The sequence below is a fragment of the Pseudophryne corroboree genome, chromosome 9 (assembly GCF_028390025.1).
Source record: "Pseudophryne corroboree isolate aPseCor3 chromosome 9, aPseCor3.hap2, whole genome shotgun sequence".
Taxonomy (NCBI): Eukaryota; Metazoa; Chordata; class Amphibia; order Anura; family Myobatrachidae; genus Pseudophryne; species Pseudophryne corroboree.
Window position 1 is genome coordinate 91,889,598 of NC_086452.1, and position 24,562 is coordinate 91,914,159.

Sequence of the window (24,562 nt, forward strand, 5' to 3'; positions counted from 1 at the left end):
TGTTAATCATCATATTATACTGAAGTATTGCAGGAATAATATGCAAGAGAAAACTCAAAAATACATAAAAGAAATGTTCATGGAAACATATGCAAAACAAGCTGATGAATAAATGTTGGATTGTCCAAATATAAACGAGCTTTGATGCTGAACTGCAGAATATGATTAACTGGATAATGCAGACATGAAGAGATAACTGTAAGGATTTGCAATGGAGTTTTGAGAGTTAACTGAGAGACTGAAGAATTATCCTTGTTATGACAACATAGCAAATATAAACAAGCTTTGATGCTGAACTGCAGAATGTTATTAACTGGATAATGCAGACATGAAGAGATAACTGTAAGGATTTGCAATGGAGTTTTGAGAGTTAACTGAGAGACTGAAGAATTATCCTTGTTATGACAACATAGCAAATATAAACAAGCTTTGATGCTGAACTGCAGATTGTGTTTAACTGGTTAATGCAGACATGGAGAATTAACTGTAAGAATTGGCAATGGAGCTTTGAGAGTTAACTGAGAGACTGTGATGAATTATCCTTGTAATGACAACATAGCAAATAAAAGTACTGAATTGGGTTACTTGCGGGTTCCGGAGATCACTGTGAAACTGTAGTAGAAGACAAGGTGATGAATGGGTTAAATGCAGAGTTGAACAAACGAACAGCTGAGAGAAACAGAATCCTCCAGACTTTGAATGATAGGCAGACTGACAAGGTAACCTCATGCAGGACACTGGGAATCCAACTATTTCCAATAGGAGTGCAATTAACTGACAGCACAGCGGAGAGCCGGTGGATCTTTCAGCAGTGAAGGCTGCAGACGGACCTCTGGGAACGGAGGCGATATCTGGACCACGGGAATCACACAGGAATGCACGGAGAGAGCTCAGAGCTAGAGCACAGCTTTGATACAACAAAGCACTGGCCCAGAGTAACATAATCCCAGCCTACTTAAAGGCAGCACAAGCACGGGATTGGCTTACACCTGCCCACAGGTGTTTTCACAAGTGCTCTGTATTAGCTATTTGGTCTCCAACATGGCCACCTCCTATACAGCAGACACACCGCAGTGCCTTAGGCCATTTGGTCTCCGCACTCACAGTTCCCAGACTCTGCATTACCTGTGCCATTGATCACGCCGTGTCCCCACACGGGCGCACAGCACCGCGAGCAACCGCACTGGCAACGGATGAACCCCAGAACCCGCAGAGGTAAGAGACCGGTTCGTGACAACTAGCAGTATTTACTATATATATTTATCAAGGGGCCCAGCCTCTAATTGGCAAACCAATATGGTGGCTGACCACACCCTCTCTTGGGACTGGTCCCGCACCTAAACATGGGCCCCTACCATTGCATTCCCCCGATGGCCCTTCATGCCCCAGTCCAACACTGCTATATAGTTTTAAAAAGGATCAAGGATTGTTTTTATACTAGCAACACCTCTAAGGCTTCTGTGGCTCTAGGTGTACCCCGGACCCCGGCCATTTTATTCCCATACCCCAACTTCTTATTTCCTTCTCCAACCACTATATATATAATCCTGCAGGTATCTGGCACTCACTGCACAAGTAAATAATTCACCCCACTGCCCTCTGAAAGTTACCGAGTCCCAATGATAAATTGCAGCAGCGGCACTTGGGGAATAAAAAGCTCAGTAAGCACAATATACTGTCTGACCCACGTGTCAATGGACTTTTACAATCTCTTTAGGGTTACATACAAGAATAAACTTACCCCATTTATAAGGTTCTCCCCTTCACCAGCTGGGAAGGATCAGCATCAGCCCCCAGGTGTCGCTCCCTGTGACCAATATCACTAATTATTATGCAGTAACCACACATATTAGCATCAGAAGGGTTAATGGGCTGATTGAGCCTATACTACTACATAACAGAATTCTGCTGAGCACACACAACTGTACATGACATAGTGGAATCACATGGGCTCTCCTTCAGACTTGGCCGTGAAAGCGGCCGCATCACAGTTTGCACTGTACACCTGCAGCGTCTGCATTGCGCCTGTGTGGTCATTCACATTGCAGGCGCATCCCCAAAGGATGATTAACAGTGGCATGTGTTGGGTGGGTGGCGACATAGCATTTTGTGGGTGTGGTGGGCCAAACGTGGCATGCCGGGAGTGTTTTCAGGGAGGCTGCATGATGTCACACATAGCCAGATTGAGCTGGCAGGAGTCAACCTTAAATCAATGCGTCCACAATTAGATTGGATCATGATTCGGAACCACAGGTTGCCTTGCCCTGTGCTGGGCCGCCCGCAGCATGTGAGGAGATGGATGCAGATCTTGCGTATGCAGTGATCTGCATCTATCTCTGAATAACCCCCATGGACACTGACCTACAAATGATTACAGTAGGTACTGACACTCTAGTCCTTGTTCCTAAACATACATTCAAAACCACTATTATTTACACATATAAAGTGATGATGTATGTATCAATAAATCATGTTTGTATGAAAGCACACTGTATACAAAGGTGTTATTTTCTTCACAGCGACCTCAAGCCAGATAACATCTTAGTGGCTGCAACAGGCCACCTCAAGATCGCCGACTTCGGTCTCGCAAGTAACATCACACCTAGAGACTGGAGTGCCACTGGCTGTGCTGGAAGATGTGGCGACATCACTCCTGAGGTGAGGTGCAAAGGGTATTCTACTGTGTACTCATGTAATTATATACACTGGGCCTGATTCTCAGGTACACAGAACACCTTCAGAGGTCTTGTGGAGTTCCTTCCGTGGTGGGTCAGAGCTGTTGTGGTGCCATGAGGGGAACCTGCCCAATATTAGACATGTGGGTTTAATGTTATGGCCGATCAGTCAAATTATATATGTACGTATACATATAATGTAGAACAAAAGATAGCGGCACTCCGAGTCTTAATCCAAAAGTGATATATTCAAAAGGTTCACAGCATGATACCAATGTTTCAGGGACGTCAAGGTGACAATTCTGATTATTGTTGCATACGTATAAATAAATATATATGTGTGTGTGTGTGTGTGTGTGTGTGTGTGTGTGTGTGTGTGTGTGTGTGTATTTTGAATATCGGATTTTTCCATATTTTGGAAGTCTAAGCACAGAATGCATTTAAGTTTTACATACATCTTAAACACACAGCCTGAAGGTCATTTAATACAATATTTTTAATAACTTTGTGTATATACACAATAACTTTGTGTATAAAACAAAGTCTGTTTACATTGAGCCATCAGAAAACACTTTCACTCAAAAAGAATCCGTATTTCGGAATATTTGGATATGGGATGCTCAACCTGTATATATATATATATATATATATATATATATATATATATATATATATATATATATAAATATACGAAAAAAGATACAGGCACTCACCACTTCCTTGATGATGAAAACTTTATTGGTGTGTCTCACATAGAGACAGTTAACAGCATGTCAGCAAAAGGTGTCGACGTTTCGGCTCCAGAACCACACATTCTCGCCTTTATACATATATATAGAATAATTCATAATAACTTATACAGCTTAGCTGAGAAATGTGTAATAGAAGTTTAAAACACATAATATGGATATAAATGGAACCCAGGACTAAATGGGGACCGTATTGGGTGTGTGATATTGCCTCTGCCACTAGGTGAACCAGAGTGATCACCAACACAAAAGACAAGAAAATCACAAACAAGACAACACACATAATTGTGAACATACATTATGAAAAGTACGGATATTAAAAAAGTCTAGTCATAGCCCTATCCAAGAAAAACATTGAATGGATTTGCCTCATTTAGGCCCCGTGGTGTCAGAGTGTCCAGCTCATATATCCATTTAGCCTCTCGTTGTCGTAACTGCCTCACGTCTGCTAAATCCACTTCCGCCGGATAGACGTGTGCGTTCCACTGACAATGGAACGCACAACACTTCCGGTAACGCGACTATCAGCCGCTATCGGTTGTTCTTTTGGTTTTAAATAGTGATGAGCGAGGTTCGGTTTTACTCGGTTTTACTTGGTTCTCAAAACGGCATCTTATTGGCTATCCAAAACACGTGACATCCGTGAGCCAATAAGATGCCGTTTTGAGAACCGAGTAAAACCGAGTAAAACCGAGTAAAACCGAATCCGCTCATCACTAGTTTTAAATGGTTGTGATTGTGTTCACATGTTGTGTAATTAGTTGATGTTATAGGACATTCGATTGGCTGCACATGTATCCTTGATTACACATGTTAAACACTTGAATACCAGTGTTTTTTGTTATTTCCTGTTGGATGATTGATGGGCGGGGTTTGTGATATGCCTCTGCTATAAAAGTGCTCCAGGGTTCATTGTGTGTCATGGGCTGCTGGGTGAGAACCTGCTGTAAATAAGATTTTACTTACCGATAAATCTATTTCTCGTAGTCCGTAGTGGATGCTGGGGACTCCGTCAGGACCATGGGGAATAGCGGCTCCGCAGGAGACAGGGCACAAAAGTAAAAGCTTTAGGATCAGGTGGTGTGCACTGGCTCCTCCCCCTATGACCCTCCTCCAAGCCTCAGTTAGGATACTGTGCCCGGACGAGCGTACACAATAAGGAAGGATTTTGAATCCCGGGTAAGACTCCTACCAGCCACACCAATCACACTGTACAACCTGTGATCTGAACCCAGTTAACAGCATGATAACAGCGGAGCCTCTGAAAAGATGGCTCACAACAATAATAACCCGATTTTTGTAACAATAACTATGTACAAGTATTGCAGACAATCCGCACTTGGGATGGGCGCCCAGCATCCACTACGGACTACGAGAAATAGATTTATCGGTAAGTAAAATCCTATTTTCTCTGACGTCCTAGTGGATGCTGGGGACTCCGTCAGGACCATGGGGATTATACCAAAGCTCCCAAACGGGCGGGAGAGTGCGGATGACTCTGCAGCACCGAATGAGAGAACTCCAGGTCCTCTTTAGCCAGGGTATCAAATTTGTAGAATTTTACAAACGTGTTCTCCCCCGACCACGTAGCTGCTCGGCAGAGTTGTAATGCCGAGACCCCTCGGGCAGCCGCCCAGGATGAGCCCACCTTCCTTGTGGAATGGGCCTTGACAGATTTAGGCTGTGGCAGGCCTGCCACAGAATGTGCAAGTTGAAATGTGCTACAAATCCAACGAGCAATCGTCTGCTTAGAAGCAAGAGCACCCAGTTTGTTGGGTGCATACAGGATAACAGCGAGTCAGTTTTCCTGACTCCAGCCGTCCTGGAAACCTATATTTTCAGGGCCCTGACAACATCTAGCAACTTGGAGTCCTCCAAGTCCCTAGTAGCCGCAGGTACCACAATAAGCTGGTTCAGGTGAAACGCTGACACCACCTTAGGAAGAAACTGGGGACGAGTCCGCAGTTCTGCCCTGTCCGAATGGACAATCAGATATGGCTTTTGTGAGACAAAGCCGCCAATTCTGACACTCGCCTGGCCGAGGCCAGGGCCAACAGCATGGTCACTTTCCATGTGAGATATTTCAAATCCACAGATTTGAGCGGTTTAAAATGTGATTTGAGGAATCCCAGAACTACGTTGAGATCCCACAGTGCCACTGGAGGCACAAAAAGGGGGTTGTATATGCAATACTCCCTTGACAAACTTCTGGACTTCAGGAACTGAAGCCAATTCTTTCTGGAAGAAAATTTACAGGGCCGAAATTTGAACCTTAATGGACCCCAATTTGAGGCCCATAGACACTCCTGTTTGCAGGAAATGCAGGAATCGACCGAGTTGAAATTTCTTTGTGGGGCCTTCCTGGCCTCACACCACGCAACATATTTTCGCCACATGTGGTGATAATGTTTTGCGGTCACCTCCTTCCTGGCTTTGACCAGGGTAGGAATGACCTCTTCCGGAATGCCTTTTTCCCTTAGGATCTGGCGTTCCACCGCCATGCCGTCAAACGCAGCCGCGGTAAGTCTTAGAACAGACCTGGTACTTGCTGAAGCAAGTCCCTTCTTAGCGGCAGAGGCCATGAGTCCTCTGTGAGCATTTCTTGAAGTTCCGGGTGCCACGTCCTTCTTGGCCAATCCGGAGCCACGAGTATAGTTCTTACTCCTCTACGTCTTATAATTCTCAGTACCTTGGTTATGAGAAGCAGAGGAGGGAACACATACACCGACTGGTACACCCACGGTGTTACCAGAACGTCCACAGATATTGCTTGAGGGTCTCTTGACCTGGCGCAATACCTGTCCAGTTTTTTGTTCAGGCGGGACGCCATCATGTCCACCTTTGGTCTTTCCCAACGGTTCACAATCATGTGGAATACTTCCCGATGAAGTCCCCACTCTCCCGGGTGGAGGTCGTGCCTGCTGAGGAAGTCTGCTTCCCAGTTGTCCACTCCCGGAATGAACACTGCTGACAGTGCTATCACATGATTTTTCGCCCAGCGAAGAATCCTTGCAGTTTCTGCCATTGCCCTCCTGCTTCTTGTGCCGCCCTGTCTGTTTACGTGGGCGACTGCCGTGATGTTGTCCCACTGGATCAATACCGGCTGACCTTGAAGCAGAGGTCTTGCTAAGCTTAGAACATTGTAAATTGCCCTTAGCTCCAGTATATTTATGTGGAGAGAAGTCCCACACTCCCTGGAAATTTTTTCCCTGTGTGACTGCTCCCCAGCCTCTCAGGCTGGCATCCGTGGTCACCAGGACCCAGTCCTGAATGCCGAGTCTGCGGCCCTTTAGTAGATGAGCACTCTGCAGCCACCGCAGAAGAAACACCCTTGTCCTTGGAGACAGGGTTATCCGCTGATGCATCTGAAGATGCGATCCGGACCATTTTTCCAGCAGATCCCACTGAAAAGTTCTTGCGTGAAATCTACCGAATGGAATCGCTTCGTAAGAAGCCACCATTTTTCCCAGGACCCTTGTGCAATGATGCACTGACACTTTTCCTGGTTTTAGGAGGTTCCTGACTAGCTCGGATAACTCCCTGGCTTTCTTCTCCGGGAGAAACACCTTTTTCTGGACTGTGTCCAGAATCATCCCTAGGAACAGCAGACGTGTCGTCGGAAACAGCTGCGGTTTTGGAATATTTAGAATCCACCCGTGCTGTCGTAGAACTACTTGAGATAGTGCTACTCCGACCTCCAACTGTTCTCTGGACCTTGCCCCTATCAGGAGATCGTCCATTTTCTTTGAAGAAGAATCATCATTTCGGCCATTACCTTGGTAAGGACCCGGGGTGCCGTGGACAATCCAACCGGCAGCATCTGAAACTGATAGTGACAGTTCTGTACCACGAACCTGAGGTACCCTTGGTGAGAAGGGCAAATTGGGACATGGAGGTAAGCATCCCTGATGTCCCGGGACACCATATAGTCCCCTTCTTCCTGGTTCGCTATCACTGCTCTGAGTGACTCCATCTTGATTTGAACCTTTGTATGTAAGTGTTCAACTATTTCAGATTTAGAATAGGTCTCACCGGGCCGTCTGGCTTCAGTACCACAATATAGTGTGGAATAATACCCCTTTCCTTGTTGTAGGAGGGGTACTTTGATTATCACCTGCTGGGAATACAGCTTGTGAATTGTTTCCACTACTGCCTCCCTGTCGGAGGGAGACGTTGGTAAAGCAGACTTCAGGAACCTGCGAGGGGGAGACGTCTCGAATTTCCAATCTGTACCCCTGGGATACTACTTGTAGGATCCAGGGGTCCACTTGCGAGTGAGCCCACTGCGTGCTGAAACTCTTGAGACGACCCCCCCCCCACCGCACCCGAGTCCGCTTGTACGGCCCCAGCGTCATGCTGAGGACTTGGCAGAAGCGGTGGAGGGCTTCTGTTTCTGGGAATGGGCTGCCTGCTGCAGTCTTCTTCCCTTTCCTCTATCCCATGGCAGATATGACTGGCCTTTTGCCCGCTTGCCCTTATGGGGACGAAAGGACTGAGGCTGAAAAGACGTTGTCTTTTTCTCCTTTATACGGCAATACTTCCATGTGCCGTTTGGAATCTGCATCACCTGACCACTGTCGTGTCCATAAACAACTTCTGGCAGATATGGACATCGCACTTACTCTTGATGCCAGAGTGCAAATATCCCTCTGTGCATCTCGCATATATAGAAATGCATCCTTTAAATGCTCTATAGTCAATAAAATACTGTCCCTGTCAAGGGTATCAATATTTTCAGTCAGGGAATCCGACCAAGCCACCCCAGCGCTGCACATCCAGGCTGAGGCGATCGCTGGTCGCAGTATAACACCAGTATGTGTGTATATACTTTTTAGGATATTTTCCAGCCTCCTATCAGCTGGCTCCTTGAGGGCGGCCCTATCTGGAGACGGTACCGCCACTTGTTTTGATAAGCGTGTGAGCGCCTTATCCACCCTAAGGGGTGTTTCCCAACGCGCCCTAACTTCTGGCGGGAAAGGGTATACCGCCAATAATTTTCTATCGGGGGAAACCCACGCATCATCACACACTTCATTTAATTTATCTGATTCAGGAAAAACTACAGGTAGTTTTTTCACACTCCACATAATACCCTTTTTTGTGGTACTTGTAGTATCAGAAATATGTAACACCTCCTTCATTGCCCTTAACAAGTAACGTGTGGCCCTAAAGGAAAATACGTTTGTTTCTTCACCGTCGACACTGGAGTCAGTGTCCGTGTCTGTGTCGACCGACTGAGGTAAAAGGACGTTTTAACGCCCCTGACGGTGTTTGAGACGCCTGGACAGGTACTAATTGGTTTGCCGGCCGTCTCATGTCGTCAACCGACCTTGCAGCGTGTTGACATTATCACGTAATTCCTTAAATAAGCCATCCATTCCGGTGTCGACTCCCTAGAGAGTGACATCACCATTACAGGCAATTGCTCCGCCTCCTCACCAACATCGTCCTCATACATGTCGACACACACGTACCGACACACAGCACACACACAGGGAATGCTCTGATAGAGGACAGGACCCCACTAGCCCTTTGGGGAGACAGAGGGAGAGTTTGCCAGCACACACCAAAAACGCTATAATTATACAGGGACAACCTTTATATAAGTGTTTCTCTATCGTCCTAGTGGATGCTGGGGTTCCTGAAAGGACCATGGGGAATAGCGGCTCCGCAGGAGACAGGGCACAAAAAGTAAAGCTTTTCCAGATCAGGTGGTGTGCACTGGCTCCTCCCCCTATGACCCTCCTCCAGACTCCAGTTAGATTTTTGTGCCCGGCCGAGAAGGGTGCAATTCTAGGTGGCTCTCATAAAGAGCTGCTTAGAGAAAGTTTAGCTTAGGTTTTTTATTTTACAGTGATTCCTGCTGGCAACAGGATCACTGCAACGAGGGACAGAGGGGAGAAGAAGTGAACTCACCTGCGTGCAGGATGGATTGGCTTCTTGGCTACTGGACATCAGCTCCAGAGGGACGATCACAGGTACAGCCTGGATGGTCACCGGAGCCGCGCCGCCGGCCCCCTTGCAGATGCTGAAGTAAGAAGAGGTCCAGAATCGGCGGCTGAAGACTCCTGCAGTCTTCTAAAGGTAGCGCACAGCACTGCAGCTGTGCGCCATTTTCCTCTCAGCACACTTCACACGCAGTCACTGAGGGTGCAGGGCGCTGGGGGGGGGCGCCCTGGGAGGCAAATGTAAACCTATATAAAGGCTAAAAATACCTCACATATAGCCCCCAGAGGCTATATGGAGATATTTAACCCCTGCCTGTATTCACAAAATAGCGGGAGACGAGCCCGCCGAAAAAGGGGCGGGGCCTATCTCCTCAGCACACGGCGCCATTTCCTCTCACAGCTCCGCTGGTCAGGACGGCTCCCAGGTCTCTCCCCTGCACTGCACTACAGAAACAGGGTAAAACAGAGAGGGGGGGCAAATTTAATGGCAATATCTTGATATATATAAAGCAGCTATAAGGGAGCACTTATTATAAGGCTATCCCTGTCATATATAGCGCTTTTTGGTGTGTGCTGGCAGACTCTCCCTCTGTCTCCCCAAAGGGCTAGTGGGTCCTGTCTTCGTTTAGAGCATTCCCTGTGTGTCTGCTGTGTGTCGGTACGTGTGTGTCGACATGTATGAGGACGATATTGGTGTGGAGGCGGAGCAATTGCCAAATATGGGGATGTCACCTCCTAGGGGGTCGACACCAGAATGGATGCCTTTATTTATGGAATTACGGGATAGTGTCAACACGCTAAAGCAGTCGTTTGACGACATGAGGCGGCCGGACAATCAATTAGTGCCTGTCCAGGCGCCTCAAACACCGTCAGGGGCTGTAAAACGCCCTTTGCCTCAGTCGGTCGACACAGACCCAGACACAGGCACTGATTCCAGTGGTGACGGTGACGAATCAACCGTATTTTCCAGTAAGGCCACACGTTATATGATTTTGGCAATGAAGGAGGCGTTACATTTAGCTGATACTACAGGTACCACTAAACAGGGTATTATGTGGGGTGTGAAAAAACTACCTATAGTTTTTCCTGAATCAGAAGAATTAAATGACGTGTGTGATGAAGCGTGGGTTGCCCCTGATAAAAAGCTGATAATTTCAAAGAAATTATTGGCATTATACCTTTTCCCGCCAGAGGTTAGGGAGCGCTGGGAAACACCTCCTAGGGTGGACAAGGCGCTAACACGCTTATCAAAACAAGTGGCGTTACCTTCTCCTGAGACGGCCGCACTTAAAGATCCATCAGATAGGAGGATGGAAAATATCCAAAAAAGTATATACACACATGCAGGTGTTATACTACGACCAGCTATAGCGACTGCCTGGATGTGCAGTGCTGGGGTAGTTTGGTCAGAGTCCCTGATTGAAAATATTGATACCCTGGACAGGGACAATATTTTACTGTCGTTAGAACAAATAAAGGATGCATTTCTTTATATGCGTGATGCACAGAGGGATATCTGCACACTGGCATCACGGGTAAGTGCTATGTCCATTTCGGCCAGAAGAGCTTTATGGACGCGACAGTGGACAGGCGATGCGGATTCAAAACGGCATATGGAAGTTTTGCCGTATAAAGGGGAGGAGTTATTTGGAGTCGGTCTATCAGATTTGGTGGCCACGGCTACAGCCGGGAAATCCACCTTTCTACCTCAAGTCACTCCCCAACAGAAAAAGGCACCGACTTTTCAACCGCAGCCCTTTCGTTCCTTTAAAAATAAGAGAGCAAAGGGCTATTCATATCTGCCACGAGGCAGAGGTCGAGGGAAGAAACAGCAACAGGCAGCTCCTTCCCAGGAACAGAAGCCCTCCCCGGCTTCTACAAAAGCCTCAGCATGATGCTGGGGCTTCTCAAGCGGACTCGGGGACGGTGGGAGGTCGTCTCAAAAATTACAGCGCGCAGTGGGCTCACTCGCAGGTAGATCCCTGGATCCTGCAGATAATATCTCAGGGGTACAGGTTGGAATTAGAGACAGATCCACCTCGCCGTTTCCTGAAGTCTGCTTTACCAACGTCCCCTTCCGAAAGGGAGACGGTTTTGGAAGCCATTCACAAGCTGTACTCTCAGCAGGTGATAGTCAAGGTACCTCTTCTACAACAAGGGAAGGGGTATTATTCCACTCTATTTGTGGTACCGAAGCCGGATGGCTCGGTAAGGCCTATTCTAAATCTGAAGTCCTTGAACCTGTACATAAAGAAGTTCAAGTTCAAGATGGAGTCACTCAGAGCAGTGATAGCGAACCTGGAAGAAGGGGACTTTATGGTATCCTTGGACATCAAGGATGCGTATCTCCACGTTCCAATTTACCCCTCACACCAGGGGTACCTCAGGTTCGTTGTACAAAACTGTCACTATCAGTTTCAGACGCTGCCGTTTGGTTTGTCCACGGCACCTCGGATCTTTACAAAGGTAATGGCCGAGATGATGATTCTTCTTCGAAGAAAAGGCGTATTAATTATCCCATACTTGGACGATCTCCTAATAAGGGCAAGGTCCAGAGAACAGCTAGAGATGGGATTAGCAATATCTCAAGAGGTGCTAAAGCAGCACGGATGGATTCTGAATATTCCAAAATCCCAATTAATGCCGACAACTCGTCTGCTGTTCCTAGGGATGATTCTGGACACGGTTCAGAAAAAGGTTTTTCTTCCCGAGGAAAAAGCCAAGGAGTTATCCGACCTGGTCAGGAATCTCCTAAAACCAGGAAAGGTGTCTGTACATCAATGCACGCATCTTCAGATGCACCTGCGGATAACCCTGTCTCCAAGGACAAGGGTATCTCTTCTGTGGTGGTTGCAGAGGGCTCATCTATTGGAGGGCCGCAGATTCGGCATACAGGATTGGATCCTGGTGACCACGGACGCCAGCCTGAGAGGCTGGGGAGCAGTCACACAAGGAAGAAACTTCCAGGGAGTGTGGTCGAGCCTGGAAAAGTCTCTTCACATAAACATTCTGGAACTAAGAGCAATCTACAATGCTCTAAGCCAGGCGGAACCTCTGCTTCAAGGAAGACCGGTGTTGATCCAGTCGGACAACATCACGGCAGTCGCCCATGTAAACAGACAGGGCGGCACAAGAAGCAGGAGTGCAATGGCAGAAGCTGCCAGGATCCTTCGCTGGGCGGAGAATCACGTGATAGCACTGTCAGCAGTGTTCATCCCGGGAGTGGACAACTGGGAAGCAGACTTCCTCAGCAGACACGATCTTCACCCGGGAGAGTGGGGACTTCATCCAGAAGTTTTCCACATGCTAATAAACCGTTGGGAAAGACCAATGGTGGACATGATGGCGTCTCGCCTCAACAAAAAACTGGACAGGTATTGCGCCAGGTCAAGAGATCCGCAGGCAATAGCTGTGGACGCGCTGGTAACACCTTGGGTGTACCAGTCGGTGTATGTGTTTCCTCCTCTGCCTCTCATACCAAAGGTATTGAGAATCATACAGCAAAGCGGAGTAAGAACGATACTAGTGGCTCCGGATTGGCCAAGAAGGTCTTGGTACCCGGAACTTCAAGAGATGGTCACGGACGATCCGTGGCCTCTACCTCTAAGACAGGACCTGCTTCAGCAGGGACCGTGTCTATTCCAAGACTTACCGCGGCTGCGTTTGACGGCATGGCGGTTGAACGCCAGATCCTAAAAGGAAAAGGCATTCCAGAAGAAGTCATTCCTACCTTGATTAAGGCAAGAAAGGAAGTCACCGCGAAGCATTATCACCGCATTTGGCGGAAATATGTTGCGTGGTGCGAGGATCGGAGTGCTCCGACGGAGGAATTTCAACTGGGTCGTTTCCTACATTTCCTGCAATCAGGATTGTCTATGGGTCTCAAATTGGGATCTATTAAGGTTCAAATTTCGGCCCTGTCAATATTCTTCCAAAAAGAATTGGCCTCAGTTCCTGAGGTCCAGACTTTTGTCAAAGGAGTACTGCATATACAGCCTCCTGTGGTGCCTCCGGTGGCACCGTGGGATCTAAATGTAGTTTTAGATTTCCTCAAATCCCATTGGTTTGAACCACTAAAAAATGTGGATTTGAAATATCTCACATGGAAAGTGACTATGTTACTGGCCCTGGCGTCCGCCAGGAGAGTATCTGAACTGGCGGCTTTATCTTATAAAAGCCCTTATTTAATTTTCCATTCGGATAGGGCAGAGCTGCGGACGCGTCCGCATTTTCTCCCTAAGGTGGTATCAGCGTTTCACCTGAACCAGCCTATTGTAGTGCCTGCGGCTACAAGCGACTTGGAGGACTCCAAGTTGTTGGACGTTGTCAGAGCTTTAAAAATATACATTTCAAGGACGGCTGGAGTCAGAAAATCTGACTCGCTGTTTATACTGTATGCACCCAACAAGTTGGGTGCGCCTGCTTCTAAGCAGTCGATTGCTCGTTGGATTTGTAACACAATTCAACTTGCACATTCTGTGGCAGGCCTGCCACAGCCTAAATCTGTTAAGGCCCATTCCACAAGGAAGGTGGGCTCATCTTGGGCGGCTGCCCGAGGGGTCTCGGCATTACAACTCTGCCGAGCAGCTACGTGGTCAGGGGAGAACACGTTTGTAAAATTCTACAAATTTGATACCCTGGCAAAGGAGGACCTGGAGTTCTCTCATTCGGTGCTGCAGAGTCATCCGCACTCTCCCGCCCGTTTGGGAGCTTTGGTATAATCCCCATGGTCCTTTCAGGAACCCCAGCATCCACTAGGACGATAGAGAAAATAAAAATTTACTTACCGATAATTCTATTTCTCGGAGTCCGTAGTGGATGCTGGGCGCCCATCCCAAGTGCGGATTATCTGCAATACTTGTACATAGTTATTGTTAACTAATTCGGGTTATTGTTTAGGGAGCCATCTTTCAGAGGCTCCTCTGTTATCATACTGTTAACTGGGTTTAGATCACAAGTTGTACGGTGTGATTGGTGTGGCTGGTATGAGTCTTACCCGGGATTCAAAATCCTCCCTTATTGTGTACGCTCGTCCGGGCACAGTCCCTAACTGGAGTCTGGAGGAGGGTCATAGGGGGAGGAGCCAGTGCACACCACCTGATCTGGAAAAGCTTTACTTTTTGTGCCCTGTCTCCTGCGGAGCCGCTATTCCCCATGGTCCTTTCAGGAACCCCAGCATCCACTACGGACTCCGAGAAATAGAATTATCGGTAAGTAAATTCTTATTTTTTCCCTTATACCATTTATAGTCATATCGCCAAATAAGTGCCCCCCCTCTCTGTTTTAACCCTGTTTCTGTAGTGCAGTGCAGGGGAGAGCCTGGGAGCCTTCCCACCAGCATTTCTGTGAGGGAAAATGGCGCTGTGTGCTGAGGAGAATAGGCCCCGCCCCCTTTTCGGCGGGCTTCTTCTCCCGTTTTTCTGAGACCTGGCAGGGGTTAAATACATCCATATAGCCCCCAGGGGCTATATGTGATGTATTTTTAGCCAGAATAAGGTACTATCATTGCTGCCCAGGGCGCCCCCCCCAGCGCCCTGCACCCTCAGTGACCGCTGCTATGAAGTGTGCTGACAACAATGGCGCACAGCTGCAGTGCTGTGCGCTACCTTATGAAGACTGAAAAGTCTTCTGCCGCCGGTTTCTGGACCTCTTCACTTTTCGGCATCTGCAAGGGGGTCGGCGGCGCGGCTCCGGGACGAACCCCAGGGTGAGACCTGTGTTCCGACTCCCTCTGGAGCTAATGGTGTCCAGTAGCCTAAGAAGCCAATCCATCCTGCACGCAGGTGAGTTCACTTCTCTCCCCTAAGTCCCTCGTAGCAGTGAGCCTGTTGCCAGCAGGACTCACTGAAAATAAAAAACCTAACAAACTTTTACTCTAAGCAGCTCTTTAGGAGAGCCATCTAGATTGCACCCTTCTCGGCCGGGCACAAAAATCTAACTGAGGCTTGGAGGAGGGTCATAGGGGGAGGAGCCAGTGCACACCACCTGATCCTAAAGCTTTTACTTTTGTGCCCTGTCTCCTGCGGAGCCGCTATTCCCCATGGTCCTGACGGAGTCCCCAGCATCCACTAGGACGTCAGAGAAATCTTGTTAGTCTTGAAAAAGGCTCAGATGGAGCCGAAACGTTGACACCTATTGCTGACATGCTGTTAACTGTCTCTATGTGAGACACACCAATAAAGTTTTCATCATCAAGGAAGTGGTGAGTGCCTGTATCTTTTTTCGGATATATTTTTGGATTTCTTGTGAATCTCTTATGGAGCACCGCCCAGGTTGCAAATTGGAGCAGTGAGTGTGGACTTTCTGGATATATATATATATATATATATATATATGTATGTATGTATGTATCCTCCACCCAGAAAATAGAAATCTTGTGTTTGTCCCCGTAATTAGAAAAGTAAAAATGGAAAAAGTTATTAGTAAAAGCCTGGTAATGACTGTCTGTCGCTCTTCTTTCCGGTAGGTACGTTTTCGCGAAGAGAGAGCTATCGGTCATGATTGGTTTTGCTTTGGCATCATTCTCAGCAAAATGGTCAATGGAAGATCTTTTGGACCAGGCACTGAAGTCAGGAACATCATTGACGAGGTAAATGAGGACGCAGGGCGCAGCCTCTGGCTTCAGAATACCCAGGAAACAGGGCCGTCATGCCCCCGTTTTCTGGAACACTGTCCGCCAGCAGCATGTCAGTCATGCTGCAGCTTTTGTGGCACTGCGAGCAGATAGAACTCAGTAATACCAGACTGCGGCCATGGAACAATCACTTTATATTCCTCTGTGCCAGGCAGCAGAAATGTTTGTAACATGATTGTATTGAGCATCTGTACTGTACAAATCATTAAATACAAATATCTTTTTCAGCTCTTCAGTATCATGCCAGCCAGACGCCCAGGAGTGAATGATAACATCCGCCTCCATCGCTTCTTCCGGCATATCAACTGGGTCGCCTTGGAAGCCCTTGAGATGGAGCCACCATACATTCCTGCAGCAGTAAGTATAAAACAGAACTTCCATGAGCTACTGAATGCCGGTCAGCATATAGGGCCTAATTCAGGTTGGATCACAGTAAGCGATCCAACCGCACATTCTGAGACAAAGATGCAGCACATGTACAGTGTTCGTACTGCAGGAAGGCCGCAGAAAATGCGATCACCTCTGCCTGTCAATCAGGCAGAGACAGTCGCGGGGTGGGGGTGGGGGTGGGGTGGTCAATGCTCTAGAAAGTCCTTCTCCTCTCTGCACTTGTAGTTACGTAGCCTTCTCCTGAGAGCACTGAGTAGACGGACACCTTTATTTGCACCAGAGCAACCTACATCTACTGCAATACTGTGGTTATATATGGGCTGAGCGACAGTGCGTTATATTTGTGCACCTGTAATGCCTCTTCCTTTAGCTTTATATAGATATGTTGTCAGGGTCTAATATGTAACTACTGTAAATAACCTCTACAATAGGAAGTTTGGTAATTGCCTCTTTTTCTCTCTTACAAGTCATATGAAAGATGTAATAATCACTGATACACTTTTACTTCTTATTTCTGTAGCCGACCTTTCCACCCTCTGCCTCCATAAATAACCAGCTAGCAATAATGGAGGCAGAAGAGGACTATAATCCACCTGTAACAGTACCCCAGCAGGACCGGTTTGCAGGGTTCTCATTTACCACCTCCACCTGGAGAACCCCCCCCCAAAGGCACCGGGCCTACGACCGTCTAGCTGAGGCAGCAGCACTGCTGGATGTAGGAGTTGGAGTTTCTGCAGGTATGTACATTATGGATTTAGTTTTCTTCTGATTTTTTAAACATGATTAGTTTAAGTTTTCAATATTAAACGGAGGAAGAATAAAGAAGGAGAAAGGTAGACAGAGCTGGGTATAGCAGTATTGTAAGAAGCATTAATACATTTTCCTAATGGAAAGTTATACAAAAAGCTCCTCACACAAAGCAATGCAGAAACAATAACCGTCTGCAGATTATTACATAAACAGAGATATAGCGTAAGAGATATAACAATGGTAGAGGGGGAATAGAGGACAGTGGGTGAGGAAAAGGAGCATGTCTGGGGTGTTAGCAGAGGGAGAACAAAGGGAGGGAGGAGGAAGAGTAAGGTGCACCTGCTGCATGCTCAGAAGAAGCAATGTAACCCTACATAATCCGTTGTTTCATGGTCCTCCTGGTGTGTGATCCAACGGGAAGAGATGCTGGCAAATGTATCCCAGCGCTCATGAAGTATGCTGTAATATACATAGATGGTATATACAGCAATAGTGTGATCAGTGCATTGGAATACATGTATGGTAGTAGTAATGTAGAGAACTCAGTTACATATATAACCTGACTTCTCTGCATTACTACTATCATATAGGAGGGGGGAATTCTGTGTTTGTGTCTGGATCAGCCCCTCCCTTGCAAGCACTTCCAATAGGCCAATACATTGATTTGCCCAACTTGTCACTTGTGTATCACTAATTTATTTTCCTGCCTACTATTAATTGCCGTTATTTTCCCATATTGCACTTTCTTTTAAAACTAGCATCACGTGACATTAATCATGAGTGAGGGGACTGTAGGGGATGTGGACCGTCCTTACTGTATGTTTCCCTTTTACATATCAATGCTTTTATTACAATGAGTATTTGTGCACCTAGTAAGACACTTATATCAAAAGTGCCTGGTTGATACAAAAGCCATCCTACTGAAAGAACATCTCTGACTTTCCAGCATCTTGTGAGAACCTGTAAAAGAAAGATCATTAAGCAGGGAAGAGACTCTGTGACCTCTTGCTAGCCAGAGAATGCCTCTGTAGATTCTCAGTCTCCGCCCCTTCAGTCTCATTGATATATTGTGTCCAGTAAATGCAGCCACCCAACATTTAGGTGGTCATTTCGAGTTGATCGCAGCAGCAATTTTGTTAGCAGTTGGGTAAAACCATGTGCACTGCAGGAGGGGCAGATATAACGTGCGGAGAGAGTTAGATTTGGGTGTGGGGTGTTCAAACTGGAATCTAGATTGCAGTGTAAGAATAAAGCAGCCAGTATTTACCCTGCACAGAAACAAAATAACCCACCCAAATCTAACTCTCTCTACAAATGTTATATCTGCCCCCCCGCAGAGCACACGGGCCCTCATTCCGAGTTGTTCGTTCGCAAGCTGCTTTTAGCAGCATTGCACACGGTAAGCCGCCTCCTACTGGGAGTGAATCTTAGCTTCTTAAAATTGCGAACAAAAGATTCTCAAATTTGCGATTACGATTACACACCTCTTAGCAGTTTCGGAGTAGCTCCAGACTTACTCGGCATCTGCGATCAGTTCAGTGCTTGTCGTTCCTGGTCTGACGTCATAAACACACCCAGCGTTCGTCCAGACACTCCTCCGTTTCTCCAGCCACTCCCGCGTTTTTCCCAGAAACAGTAGCGTTTTTTCATACACACCCATAAAACGGCCTGTTTCCGCCCAGAAACACCCACTTCCTGTCAATCACACTCCGATCGCCTGAACGAAGAAAAAGCCGTGAGTAAAATACCTAACTGCATAGCAAATTTACTTGGCGCAGTCGCAGTGCGAACATTGCGCATGCGCACTAAGCGGAAAATCGCTGCGATGCGAAAAAATTTACAGAGCGAACAACTCGGAATGACCACCATGGTTTTACCCAATTGCTAACAAACTTGCTGCTGCGATCAACTTAGAATTACCCCCTTAGTTACAAACACTCTGTTCCATCCAGCTTTTCCCATTACGATGTTGCTCCACACCATTGAAATAGGCCCCCCTTGATGTGCAGGTCCAGGTGCTTACTTTATAAATGAGCGCATTACTGCAAAAAGAAGCATCACAAAGCATCTTATGTTCTGCGGAGCCGTCATGTTGCACTGTACTAAAGATTGTTTAAAAAAAGTCTATATTTCTTCTGCATGGAGTTAAAGATGTATATTATGTTATATTGTATCTTGTAAGAAGATGTTACCAATGTACTGATTTTTTTTTTTTTTTTGTAATTATATAGAACATCTGTGATAAGAAGATTGATTACAACTTGGAAGATTGTTTATTATTTTCTTATTTTTTATAAGTTTTTAAATTTAACTTTTTTTAAATTTGAATATTAACATTTTTTAAATTTACATTTTCAAATTTAGTGGGAGGGTATTTTATAATGAAACAATTTTAAATTTTACTATTTTTACATTTTTGTATTTACAATTTTACATTTACATTTTAATTATTAGATTTTATAAGTATTATGTAAATTTTATTTAAAAGTTTACATTTTTTTATATTTTTAAATTTTAATTTTTTTTGAATACAAGCATAACATCAGGTGTGTGATGGGCCGGCTATAGGGGATGGTTGGAGGCCGGTATTTTTTTTTTTTTTTTTTAACATTAACATTTTAATAGTTAGGGGCCCATTTATCAAATAATATTTGTGCTATACCTGCTGCAATCCCTCCATTTCTGCCCGCAGCAACATTCCCCATTGGTTTCTATGGAGGATGCGATGCTGGCCAATGTATCAATATCGGGAACGCAAAGCATTCCCAATATTGGGGGTAATTCAAAGTTGATCGTAGATGTGCTAAATTTAGCACATCTACGACCCTTTACTTTGACATGCGGGGGGACGCCCAGCACAGGGCTAGTCCGCCCCGCATGTCAGGCCCTGCTCCCCCCTACATAGGTACAGAATCATCGCACAGCGGTGATGCTTTTGTACCTGACATGTAGCTCCCTGCCAGCACAGCTCCTGCTAGCTGGCAGAGGGCTAACTGCCATGTCCCGGGTCGCAGCGGCTGCGTATGACATCACGCAGCCACTGCGGCCCACCCACCCAACAGTCCAGACACGCCTCCATTGTTAGGACCGTGCCCCACCAACGGCGTTCTAAGGCTGTTGGTACGCCCCCTCCCGTCCTGCGACTGCCTCTGCCTGTCAATCAGGCGATCGCACCAGTGAGATGCTTTCTCATCTCACTGGCTGCACATGCACAGTGCACCACCGCGCGAGCGTACTGCGCATAGTAATTCAGACAGCAATCCCTGCCGATGCAGCAATGCAGTCTGAATTACCCCCATTGTCCCTCCAGTATTGCTGTAGCCCATTGTAGCCTATGGGCTATGGATCGCGAAAAGAAGATCCGGCTGGGTTCCCTAGGAACTCTCCGCCGGAAATGCCCTGTGCATTGCGGTCACCCCCACAGCTACCGCAATCTTTTGATTGCGATAGCCTATTGTAGCCTATGGGCTACAGATCGCGAAAAGTAAATCCATCTGGGTTCCCTGGGAACCCTCCATCTGAAATGCCTCTGTGCACGCATGCACAGGGGGCCTAATTCAGATCTGTTCGCTCGCTATTTTTTGCAGCGCTGCGAACAGATAGACACCACCTATAGGGGAGTGTATTTAAGCTTTGCAAGTGTGCGAACGCGTGTGCAGCCGCCCTGTATAAAAACAGCTTGTGCAGTTTCTGAGTAGCTCTGACCTTGCTCAGCCGCTGCAATCACTTCAGCCTATTCGAGCCCGGAATTGATGTCTGACACCCGCCCTGCAAACACCTCGACACACCTGTGTTTTTCCAACCGTTCCCAGAAAACGGTCAGTTGCCACCCACAAACACCCTCTTCCTGTCAATCTCCTTGTGAACGGCTGTGCGAATGGTTTCTTTGCTAGAACCAGTGCACAACAACAATCCGCTTTGTAACCATACGGCGCGCCTGCGCATTGCGGTGCATACACATGCGCAGTAGTTACCTGATCGCTGGGCAGCGAAAAACGCTAGCGAGCGAACAGATCTGAATTAGGACCAGGATCCCTGTCCCTGCAGGTGCCACGTGATACATTCACACATATTGCAATGCGATTCTGGGTGTTAAGATCCAGTCCAGATCGCATTATATGCAACCCTTGATAAATGGGCCCCTAAGTGAGTTAAAATGTATTTTTCCATCAAACCATAACAACACAAAATAAGGTGTGTGATTGGCCCGGCTAGAGGGGGCGGTTTGGAGGCCGGCTTTTTTTTTTTTTTTTTTTACATTTAGATTTTAATTTTTAGTGTCCTACTATATATATCTGTGTGAGATACACAGTTTATTTTTATCCAGTTAGGTTTTTTTTAGGGATGGGGTTCTAGGCTTTGCTGTACAAGAGGTGACACTGTCTGTGTAGTCACATTGCTCATTTCTTTTTATTATGAAAGAATAATTTATTGTAAATATTTTTATTATTTGAATAAATTTGGTGTTTAAATGTTTTTGCTGTCATTTGTCTTTCTTTCTTTACTTAGTTGCTCCAGGCCTTTATTTCTCCCTCTCTAGCTTTTGTTCTTTATGCTGCTCCCTGTACTCCTTATCCGTTCTTCCTATTCTCCCTGTCCTCCTTCTTTTGGTGGAACCAGCATGCAGCGCCCCCACCGCCAGATTGCAGCCACTGCCCGTCTGACTGACTCCTCTGTCACCTGACATGGGACCGCAACATGCTGTGGCTTGCTGGATACGGCCAGCACTGTTGCTCCCAGGGGGGTCTGGCTGTTTTAGCCGGGTTCTTCTAGTCAGCACTCCTTGCTTGATATGCGGAAGGCGTGTGCCCACAGCAGCCACTAACCGGGAGCGAAGCTTAGAGGTGGTTGTGGGACCTGCCACTTGGGTTTCTCCTGTTGTAGGTGGGGCATAAAGTTTAAACAGGTTGCCGGCCACCCACAATGCAGTCAGTAGGGTGTCCCATCATGGCTACCATTATGCTTGCTGCAGGAGGGCTAGGGGGAAAGGGCATCGGAGGCCATTTTCCCCTGAGGTTGATGACAGCCAAGTGCCAGCTACTGCTGTGCCTTCCCTCCTGACTGCAGCTGCTGTATCAGTTATCCGCTTTGCAGCAGGATGACTGCTGTGATATTTCATCTTCCTCGCAAAGGACTGTTGGACAGTCAATTGCTTGGTGGAAGTAGTAAAAGTGGTCTTACGACTTCCCCTCTGGGATGACAATCGACTCCCAGCAGCAACAACAGCAGCGCCAGCAGCAGTAGGCGTTACACGCAAGGATGCATCGGAGAAATCCCAGGCAGGAGAGGACTCGTCAGAATTGCCAGTGACATGGCCTGCAGGACTATTGGCATTCCTGGGGAAGGAGGAAATTGACACTGAGGGAGTTGGTGGGGTGGTTTGCGTGAGCTTGGTTACAAGAGGAAGGGATTTACTGGTCAGTGGACTGCTTCCGCTGTCGCCCAAAGTTTTTGAACTTGTCACTGACTTATGATGAATGCGCTGCAGGTGACGTATAAGGTAGAGATGAGCGGGTTCGGTTTCTCTGAATCCGAACCCGCCAGAACTTCATGTTTTTTTTCACGGGTCCGAGCGACTCGGATCTTCCCGCCTTGCTCGGTTAACCCGAGCGCGCCCGAACGTCATCATGACGCTGTCGGATTCTCGCGAGGCTCGGATTCTATCGCGAGACTCGGATTCTATATAAGGAGCCGCGCGTCGCCGCCATTTTCACACGTGCATTGAGATTGATAGGGAGAGGACGTGGCTGGCGTCCTCTCCGTTTAGAATAGATTAGAGAGACACTTGATTTACTAATTTTGGGGAGCATTAGGAGTACTCAGTACAGTGCAGAGTTTTGCTGATAGTGACCAGTGACCACCAGTTTTATTTATAATCCGTTCTCTGCCTGAAAAAAGCGATACACAGCACACAGTGACTCAGTCACATACCATATCTGTGTGCACTGCTCAGGCTCAGGCCAGTGTGCTGCATCATCTATTATCTATATATAATATTATATATATCTGTCTGACTGCTCAGCTCACACAGCTTATAATTGTGGGGGAGACTGGGGAGCACTACTGCAGTGCCAGTTATAGGTTATAGCAGGAGCCAGGAGTACATAATATATTATATAGTGAGTGACCACCAGACACACAGTGCAGTTTATTTAATATATCCGTTCTCTGCCTGAAAAAAGCGATACACACAGTGACTCAGTCAGTCACATACCATATCTGTGTGCACTGCTCAGGCTCAGGCCAGTGTGCTGCATCATCTATATATATTATATATCTGTCTGACTGCTCAGCTCACACAGCTTATAATTGTGGGGGAGACTGGGGAGCACTACTGCAGTGCCAGTTATAGGTTATAGCAGGAGCCAGGAGTACATAATATTATATTAAAATTAAACAGTGCACACTTTTGCTGCAGGAGTGCCACTGCCAGTGTGACTAGTGACCAGTGACCTGACCACCAGTATATATAATATTAGTAGTATACTATCTCTTTATCAACCAGTCTATATTAGCAGCAGACACAGTACAGTGCGGTAGTTCACGGCTGTGGCTACCTCTGTGTCGGCACTCGGCAGCCCGTCCATAATTGTATATACCACCTAACCGTGGTTTTTTTTTCTTTCTTTATACATACATACTAGTTACGAGTATACTATCTCTTTATCAACCAGTCTATATATTAGCAGCAGACACAGTACAGTGCGGTAGTTCACGGCTGTGGCTACCTCTGTGTCGGCACTCGGCAGCCCGTCCATAATTGTATATACCACCTAACCGTGGTTTTTTTTTCTTTCTTTATACATACATACTAGTTACGAGTAGAGATGAGCGGGTTCGGTTTCTTTGAATCCGAACCCGCACGAACTTCACTTTTTTTTCCACGGGTCCGAGCGACTCGGATCTTCCCGCCTTGCTCGGTTAACCCGAGCGCGCCCGAACGTCATCATGACGCTGTCGGATTCTCGCGAGGCTCGGATTCTATCGCGAGACTCGGATTCTATATAAGGAGCCGCGCGTCGCCGCCATTTTCACACGTGCATTGAGATTGATAGGGAGAGGACGTGTCTGGCGTCCTCTCCATTAGAATAGAGATAGATAGATTAGATAGAGAGAGATTGTGCAGAGTCGCAGACAGAGTTAGTTTACCACAGTCAGTGACCAGTGCAGTTGCTAGTTAACTTTTATTTAATATAATATATCCGTTCACTTCTCTCTGCTATATCCGTTCTCTGCCTGAAAAAAAAAACGATACACAGCACAGTCAGTCACACAGTGTGACTCAGTCTGTGTGCACTCAGCTCAGCCCAGTGTGCTGCACAGTCATCAATGTATAAATTAAAAGCTTATAATTAATTGTGGGGGAGACTGGGGAGCACTGCAGGTTGTTAGCAGGAGCCAGGAGTACAATTATAT

The 24,562-nt window shown here is 46.8% G+C and overlaps 1 protein-coding gene across 1 annotated transcript in view; it reads left to right on the top strand.

Annotated features, from left to right (window-relative positions):
* Positions 1-19,528, top strand: part of LOC134957601 (protein kinase C delta type-like) — a 33,798-nt gene extending 14,270 nt beyond the window's left edge. The window contains exons 6-10 of the mRNA XM_063939612.1: positions 2,520-2,658; positions 15,839-15,961; positions 16,235-16,363; positions 16,917-17,133; positions 19,378-19,528. Coding sequence (XP_063795682.1) covers positions 2,520-2,658; positions 15,839-15,961; positions 16,235-16,363; positions 16,917-17,133; positions 19,378-19,388 — 619 coding nt within the window. The 3' untranslated portion in view covers positions 19,389-19,528. The remainder of the gene's footprint in view (positions 1-2,519; positions 2,659-15,838; positions 15,962-16,234; positions 16,364-16,916; positions 17,134-19,377) is intronic.
* The last annotated feature ends 5,034 nt before the right edge of the window (positions 19,529-24,562 follow it).